Genomic DNA, 8,928 nt, shown 5'->3' with positions numbered 1-8,928 from the left:
ATTTATTTTTGTAGCAGCTCTATCCAGATTTTCGATGATGAAGACCGTAGAATAATACCTTCTTATATAAATGTGTTCGCCTATATAATTCGGGAAAAAAAATTATGGTAGGTAAAATTGTATAATTGAAATAGACAACCCAAAAAAAAAAGTAAGGACTCCTAGCTAAAAGAATAAAAAAGATTTCTAAACTAAAGGAATAAGAAAGTGCTCGAAATAAGAGATTCTCCAAAACGTAAAAGGAGTTGTAAATTTGTTTTAAGTTAAAATCGAGAAGAATTGCAACTTTTACGGTTGCCTCATGTGTAGTTTAAACTTTAAATGGGAAAAGAATTCTAGCCATAAACGATTTACAATTATATTTTCAAATTATATAAATATTTAAGGTTATAAAAGTGGATCAATGTTTTGAGAATATTTTAATCTTTCAACATTTAACATAAATTATTCGTACTTTATAATAATATAGATAGATATAGATAGATATTGGTTGGTTATTATTTTTAGTTTAAGTCGAATGGCTATTTAGTTTAATTCTTCTTTAACAACTTGTTTGGATGGTTGTTACATATCGTTTCATAATGTATCGTATTGTATTGTATTGTATTGTACTGTATCGTTTGATGAATACAATGTTTGGATGGATTGTGTCGTTTTGTCGTCGTTTCATGGTATCATGTACCAGTAATATGATGAATAAACTTGCAATATTATAAAGAAAAATTATGAGATGGTATATAAAAAGGTAGGTTAAATGATAAAATAAAATAATTTAATAATAATAAAGGGTGAGATTGAGAGAAAAACACAAGAAAACGACGCGACCACACCAAATCGGTCGTTACATAAAGTGGCACATTTCATTGTTACGTAACGACAAATTTAAGTATACGATACAATAAAATTTAAGTAACAATCAAAATAAACATTGTATTTAAAGTAACAATACGATACGATACAACTGATAACAACCATCCAAACAAGTTGTAAATTAATCAGCCCACTCAATTTGGGAACTAAAATACTTGAAGCAAAGAAAAAAGAAAGAAGAAAAGCATAGGAAAAAGGCACAACGGAGAGGGCAAGAAAGAGAAAAAATGGGGAAAAGGTGGCAAAACAACCTGCGGCTCTTTTTGGATTTTCAACAATACAACTGCTACTCATTTTCATGGAGTCCACCATAAAATCCCTTCATCATTTTCACTTTCCTCTTTACAAAAATTACCATTCCAACTCCCTAAACCCTCATACCCAATTTACCCATCTTCATTTTAATCACCGTCCACTCTCTAGTTTTCACCTTCAAGCCTCAGGACGACGCATTTCCAATTTTCCTCAGGTCTTTCTTGTTTATTTTGACCCGTTTAGTTTTAATTCGTTTTTTTTTAATTAATGCTTATTTGGTACTTGGGATTTGTTTTTTAAAGAGAGGTGATGATTTGGTTGGGGATTCACGAAATTGGAGGCGTGATCGAGGCAGCGTAGTGACTGGAGACTATGTGTATGAAGAGTACGAAGATGAAGATGATGAAGACGAAGAAGAGGAGGATCGAAGTTTAGATCTGCTGGTTAAATTTGTTCAGAACGTTTTCAAAAAGCTTTCTCGAAAAGCTAGGAAAGCTGTCCGGTCCGTTTTGCCTGTTTCAATTTCCAGTCAATTGGTATCCTGCTGCTCAAATCTCATTTTCACTGTTCAATATGAATTTCTTCTGCTTATTGTTAGTAAAATCGAAGCTTTTATAATCATGCTTTCCATGAGTTTAGAATAATAACTTTGATATTTGAGCTCAGTTTTATATGAATCAATCAATCAATCAACTATGTCTCTGTCCCTAATTATTTGTGGTCGACTATATGAATCCTTTATACTCGTTCCAATCTGTTCAGGTGTGATTCATTCCAATGCTAATATTAAGCTCGTGCTATTAAAGTATATCATAGTTCTACGATCAAATCGACATGTAATTGAATTTTTTTAGTCACTAGGAGGAAACTAATGGATTAGGCATGCTAGCATTAGAAATGTGACATTGTGAGGGAAAAAACGAAGTAAAACAGAGATAGAGTAAGTAGCAAGATGATCACCGTCTTCAGTACAGATGTTAGGTGCTTAAAATTCCTGTGAGTCTTTTCTTTTTCCATCTCGAATGGTGATTTGATTTGAAAACATCGTCAGCGACATTATTAACTTTTTATCAGTCCACTAACACTCGGATAGTAGGAATTCATTGATTTTCTTTCTTGGATGTAATGCTTTTAATTGTCCTGTTACTTTGTCCCTTATTACGGATAGAGTTAGCTCCTCTTCTTTTTTCTGGTAACAGATTATTTTATTAGTACTAAGCATCACAAAACTAAGATAGTGCTGCAGATAGTACGATAGAAACAGAAAAGAGTCCCTGCTAGTCCTGAATGATGCCTACAAAAACCACAGTAGCTTCCCTTATCAGTTCTTTAGGGTGCCTACAAAATTTATAAGATCTTCAGCATCGCGTGATTCTTTCTTACACCAACAAAGAGCAGTGCCAGACACATTACTTTATCATACTGATTGATTTATTTTTAGTTTCAAAGTACCTTGAGTTTCTTTCTCTCCAACATGGCTAGAATTTTCTTATCTCTCGTTATAAAACCTTGATAACATAAGGATAAAACATCAGTCAATTTTACCAAATATTACCTAGTATCCTAGCAAGTTTAGCCTGCGAAGACTGATGCATCTTTAAAGGCATATTGGGAATGGCAGTGGATGAGTATTGCATGTTTATATGGATCTTAATGACTCAAAAGGTGCAAGATCTCGGGGGTTCTGCTGGATTTCACGTCACATAGAGGGCCACCGTGAATCCATTTGGATTTTTATGATCAACTGTACCTAAAATGAAACAGCCCCTTTTTACTATGATAGAGTTACAATGTTAACCCTTTCAGCTGCAATATGTGCAAATGTGAATGTCTCGCTCTCTAATGAAGTTTAGATAATATACTTTTAAGTAGAGATGATGTAAGGAAGTTTAGATAAGGAAGTTGACTTGATTATTGTTGTAGCAAATACGGTCATCCTGCACAAGCATGTTATTGGTGGAAGACTTAAGATTTTGTGTATATTCACGTTCTTTACGGATGACATGGCAAATGAAGTTACAGTGACACCATGTTCTTAGGCAGTGATGATCCTAAATTAATTTTTGTGGATAAATAGACTTCTACTTCATCCTTCCAATTTAGAATTAGCATCCCTCTTGATGTGTAACATAGCAGAAATGCTGATATGAGATTATGTTGATAATAAATTTTCCAGGAGAAATAATCTTAAAATCTGTTTGGTACGAATGTCTTCAGAAGAACCACTCTTAAATTCATCCTACATATGTCAATATCTAGTCCTCCCTTTTGTATTTATACACAGTTAATTGTATTAGGTTTCTTGTTTACATATAGAAAACATTGTTTTGCTTTAAATGTATACGATCTCCATTAATTTACATTTTCTTAAGTTATCAAGAAGATTCTGTTTTAATGTTTTCTCAGATGTTTTTTTTTGTTCTCTTTGATTTGGAGACTCCCTGTTTCTGTATGTCATCTAAGTATCAACTCAATAGTAAATCGAACACCTGCTTTTGTAATGTATATCACATGGTTAGCTGCATTGCTCTCTCAATGGAAGACTAGCTGATCAGCTCTCAGTAGATTAGAATTGACTATCAAGAAAATAAGGGAATATTTCTCCATGAGGAATCGGAAGATTATAATAGAGAATTTTAAACTTCTCTTTCAGTGGAAATAGATGGAAGGGACTGAGCAATCCATATGTTAGCTAACATATCCTGCATTATTAATTTCCTCAGTCCCTGCGCAAGGAGTTATAAGCTCCTTATTCAATAATTCATTATGCTAGCCGAGTGTTATCAAAGGCACGCTTAGCGAGGCTCACAACATGTTGTGCGCTTCGCCTCGCTTAGCGGGCGCTTTAGTGTTGTCATCAAGGGTCTAAGGCATACTTTTCCTTGCCAATGAACGTAATCCTGAAGAGGCGACACTAAATAATTGATATTTCACTATTTTCTTCGATTTCTTTGTGTATATATTTGGTATTCATGCTTATAGATATTAGTCTTGGACTACATATACATATTTGTAGTTTCTCTCCATTTGCACCTTTCTTCATTAAAGCCCACGCTTTATTTGCGCTTAAAGCCCCAACAGACCTTGGAGTTTTTTTGCGCTTCACCTTTGATAACACAGCTAGCTCACACTCCATGCTAGGGGTGGGTATCGGTCAGTTCGGTTCGGTTATGAATATTATCGGTTTAGCATATCGGTTATCGGTTTACAAATTTGATAAACCGATAACCGAACCGATAAGATATCGGTTATTGATCATTATCGGTTTGGTTATCGGTTTACCTGATAAGATAACTCAATCAAGAGCTAAGCAAAAAAGAAAAGACAATTCACCGGAGTTAAGCAAAAAAGAGAAGAATTCACATATAGCATACTAAAGACTTATGCTAGGAGTAACTAGTAAGGTATATGAAGAATGAAGATGAAGCAACTGAAGAGTGGGGTTGAGAAAGAATAGGAGAGAATGAACTGAAGCCCTAGCATTTGTATATACTTAAGGATAAAGTCGTAATTTTATTAATTCTTATTGGGTTATCGGTTAACCCATTAACAAAATTGGCAAACCAAGGCCCGAACCGATAACCCAATAGTAAAAAAATTCTAAACCGTTACCGAACCATTAACTCAATAACCCGATACCGATAACCCAATAAAAAATTAACAGTTCGGATTATCGGTTTTACCCGATATATGCCCAGCCCTACTCCATGCAATTTTTAATTCTTTTTTTTAATTCCCAGCTTAAGAATTTATTAGCTTTTCATTTTAAACAGAGAATATATTAGCTTCTTATTCAATTTTCTTTTCATGGATTTTTGTTCTTATTCCAAAACTTTTTATTTTCTTGCAAACAAGTGGACCGACGTACAACGTGGGAAAATAGACCTTCTTACATAGAGCTTGATATTTTTCCACATTGGCTGGTTGTTTAGTTAGTAACATTGATTATTGGATGTAGGTGGCATTTTCTGTTAATGGAGTTATAATTTTGACATTTTTGTGGCTATCGAAGGCAGTTCTTGAGGTAATTCTTCCACTCTTTTTCTGTGCTTGTGTGCAATGTGGTACCTTACTTAGTAATGTACTTACTATTCTATAGTCTTCTAGTGAGAAACGTCCTATGGGCATGTAGGTCTTCAGTTAATACATTGAGCTCTTCTAATTTTCTTTAATTATTCAGCATTTTACTCTTTCAAGCTGAATGGATCTTCTGCTATATATATGTGTGTATGTCCGCGCGTGTCTCATTTTGGACATCTTCAGATCAAACAGATATGAGAAAAACTTAACTTATCTGTACTGTGCATAGCTGTAACACAGTCTAGAAGACTCAACTTGTTGTTTGCTTATTACAACACATAATCTTCTGCTAATTGTTGTGCCTACTGCCCGAGAGCGCTTAAACCAAATAAGAAGGATTCTTACTTCAAAATTGACATGGACTTTCATTTGATGATTCATTTGCTCACAATATTGATTTTTGGTGCATTCTCTAACAGACTACCCTAGACTACCCTCCCTGGACCCCACGGTATGGGATAATACTGGGTATGTTGTTGTTGTTGTCTCTGACAGAGTTGAAACCATTTTGAAGCTTTAGTAGGATGTTACTTCATCTTAGGCTCTGCAGCATGAGAATATTTTCAATTATACTCTTGCTTAGACCTATGCACCATTACTAATCAAATTTTTACTTCAGCATTTTCCGCATTGTTAATTGGACTTTGTCTTTGTTGATTAATCAATTATTACAGTAAAGAAGCTAGAGCAAGGCCTAATTGAAAATGAAGCGAATTATTGACTCTCTGTGAATTGAGTTCCTTGTAATTAGAGTGAAATTAAGTGTGCCATCTTGTCTTTTTTCGCTCGTTAGTTCCCCTTGTCCCGTGGATGACTTCCTTTTTATAGTTAGTATTCTCTTACTTTGATCTTTATCATTTCCAGGTATTTTGCACCCTCGGGAGCGTAGTTTTTGCTAGTATCTTACTTATTCGAGGAGTATGGACAGGCATATCATACTTACAAAATAATCACAACCATAGGACAGACGATGATGATCGTCGTGCATGGAGCGGGGTGCAACCTGCGAGTTAAATGGCCGAATAGTAAAGCTTCAAATGAGATCCCATAGTGTTATTCCTGCTAGATGGGGATGACCCCTTGAAGATTACAGCTACTCTGATGCTATTCGGAAACAAATAGTATAGAAATTTTCCTAACCCAATAATTGGGTTAAGGCCCTTTTACATCTACTGAATTAAATCCCGCCAGGTCGAAGCTGGATCCTTTGTCTCCTAGACCTATGTGGTTGTAACTAGGATGTCAAATGTACTTCACACAAATGTAAACCGCCCAACTTATCCAACTTATGTTAGGAATACGTCTATATAATTGGTTAGATTTTGCATAAGTCAAATCTCTTTTACGGATCAATTTGGTCTACCTAAAAAAGAATTGGTAAACTATTATTGTGGAGGCAACTAGCACCAGAGAACAAATAGCAGTGTATGTTTATTGGAAAATTTATGCCACACAGGTAATATATACACTATATTTATCATTCGTAGTTATATTTTTCAAAAAATTACCATCTTTAGCAATATTTGAATTTTATAGCAAATTCACCTATAGTAATAAAACAAAAGATCAATTTTGTTTTGAACTGATAACTTAGTTGGTTAGAGCACCTGCTTACTTAGTAAGCATAGGCCTTGAGTTTGATTCTTAACAAAAGTAATTTATTTTTTGTATTTCTGTATTTTGCCTTGGTTGTATTTGTTGTGCGAATGGATACAGTCGATATAGGTTGTATTATTGTATAGTCGATACAGGTTGTATTATTGTATATGCCCTTGTATTCGCCTCTCAACAACATTTTATTTTCTGTATTTCTGTATTTTGCTTTGGTTGTATTCATTGTGCGAACGAATACAATTAATACAGGTTGCATTCATTTGCGAATACCGCCTTATATTTCTCCTTAGTTATATTCGTTGCACGAACGAATACAGTTAATACATGTTATATCCGTTGTGCGAACAAATACAATTGCGCGAATAAATACTGTTAATACATGCTATATTCGTTGTGCGTCTGTATACAAGTGATATAAGTTGGTAACAATTAAATGGTAATTAGGCAACTGCAGTGCTTTATGAAAGTTCCCTAAAAATTAAGTAGGACCAAAGAACTAAATCATTCTTTCTGAGTTTGGCGGTGAATGAGATTGTTAAATTTAATTATAATTGTAATAGTATTTTCCAATTAAGGGTTCGTTTGGGGTTCGGTGGATGAGGAGAATATGGTTTAGAGAAAGAAGATATTCTTTTAATAGAAATTATGTATATAATTTCTTACTTTTTAGTAACATTAATATGGACATAATAAATCAACCTAAAACAAACAAAAAAAGAGTCTTAGATACGATAATAAGCAAATTGCCTTCGAAATGAGGTTTAACTTTTAAAACTAAATTGCAGTTTCAAAAAACTCTAAAGTTTTAGCTTATGTCAAAAGTGTTCTCTGGATAAATTCTCTACAACTTGAATAAACTTGTTAACATTTACAAAACAAATAAAATAAGTATGACTTTTATGCCACATATTAAACACTAAACCCGGAACACAACGCAATCTTCTAAAGGGATGTCCATAATCTACTGAAAGTTGAATATGTATATGTATATATTAATCATATATGTATTATAGTCAGAGGCGGATCTAGGATTTAAGGTGGCGGGTGCCAAAATTTCCTTCAATGTACACCTTATAATAACTACTAATATATAGTTCGTTCGGAACGCTTGTCCGGTTCATTTTTTTTTAGTTTATTTGGACAATTCAATAAGCACTTTATTTGCAAATATAAAAATTACAAAAAATTTCCAAACCTTACTTATGGAATTTCATTGGGTATATATGTTATTATTGGCGTATGAAAGTTACATCTCAGACGTTAAGAAGCAAATATAATTAACATTTTAAAAAAGGAATCACACTTTTATTATTAATAATACAAATAAAATCAATATTTTCACTAGGGAACTACATTTTTTTGTATGCTAAAAATAAATTTGCACAAGTAAAATAAAATCTTTAATAAGGGAACTCCACCGACCAGAATAAGGAAAAAAAAAATATCTTCAATAGATAAAGTATACCCCATAAATAAATGCATAATTAGATAAACTGTATGATCTCAAAACTTAAAATCATAAATCTAATGCTTGCGAAATATTTATTATAATTTATTACTAAAGAGATTTAAATTGTATTTAACAATTATAAAATAACACAAATTTTCATGTTATAATAAAAAAACAAATTATAAATTAATTTTGATCTCAATCTAAATATCAAGACCCAAGTTTTTTGATTTTGAAAGAAGAAAACTAAAAGATTTGAGATTAAGAGAAATGCTTATATTATGAAATTTTAAATTTTGGAGGCTCTTTTTTGAGTGTTCTTGCTAAATATCACAAATAAAGTAATAGAATAGAGGGAAAAAATAAAAATAATAAACGACAAATACGAATCTGGGAGATAGCCAAAAAGGAAAATGACTAGGATAATAGAAATAAAAAGCACAACGAAAAAGGAAAGTCAGACAAGGTTAAAGATAAATTCGAACTTAAATTTTACACACAAGAAAAACTTTCAAAAAGGTCTACCAATCATGACATCTTTATCTAGTTTGCGAATGAGGGTGGCATGATCATATATTTAACCTAATTTAAATTTTTTTATATATAAATATATGATAATTTTACCAACCGAGCGGGTGTCATACCACCCCCACCCATAA

General features: G+C 32.9%; 1 protein-coding gene across 1 annotated transcript; it reads left to right on the top strand.

Moving 5' to 3' along the window:
• The first annotated feature begins 1,044 nt into the window (after nucleotides 1-1,044).
• On the top strand, nucleotides 1,045-6,535 carry LOC107793754 (uncharacterized). The gene is made up of 4 exons (XM_016616179.2): nucleotides 1,045-1,339; nucleotides 1,428-1,661; nucleotides 5,084-5,149; nucleotides 6,070-6,535. Exons 1-4 carry the CDS (start codon nucleotides 1,169-1,171, stop codon nucleotides 6,217-6,219), a joined length of 621 nt encoding a protein of 206 aa, XP_016471665.1. The 5' UTR covers nucleotides 1,045-1,168; the 3' UTR covers nucleotides 6,220-6,535.
• The last annotated feature ends 2,393 nt before the right edge of the window (nucleotides 6,536-8,928 follow it).

This window comes from Nicotiana tabacum, chromosome 7 (genome assembly GCF_000715075.1).
Source record: "Nicotiana tabacum cultivar K326 chromosome 7, ASM71507v2, whole genome shotgun sequence".
NCBI classification, from domain to species: domain Eukaryota; kingdom Viridiplantae; phylum Streptophyta; class Magnoliopsida; order Solanales; family Solanaceae; genus Nicotiana; species Nicotiana tabacum.
This window is presented reverse-complemented; position numbering and strand designations above follow the sequence as displayed.

Excerpts from the sequence above, each read along its gene's own strand:
- LOC107793754 (XM_016616179.2), top strand. The coding sequence starts at position 1,169 with ATGGAGTCCACCATAAAATCCCTTCATCATTTTCACTTTCCTCTTTAC. Across the intron at positions 1,340-1,427 it reads GCATTTCCAATTTTCCTCAG|AGAGGTGATGATTTGGTTGG; the intron begins GTCTTTCTTGTT and ends TGTTTTTTAAAG. Across the intron at positions 1,662-5,083 it reads TTTCAATTTCCAGTCAATTG|GTGGCATTTTCTGTTAATGG; the intron begins GTATCCTGCTGC and ends TATTGGATGTAG.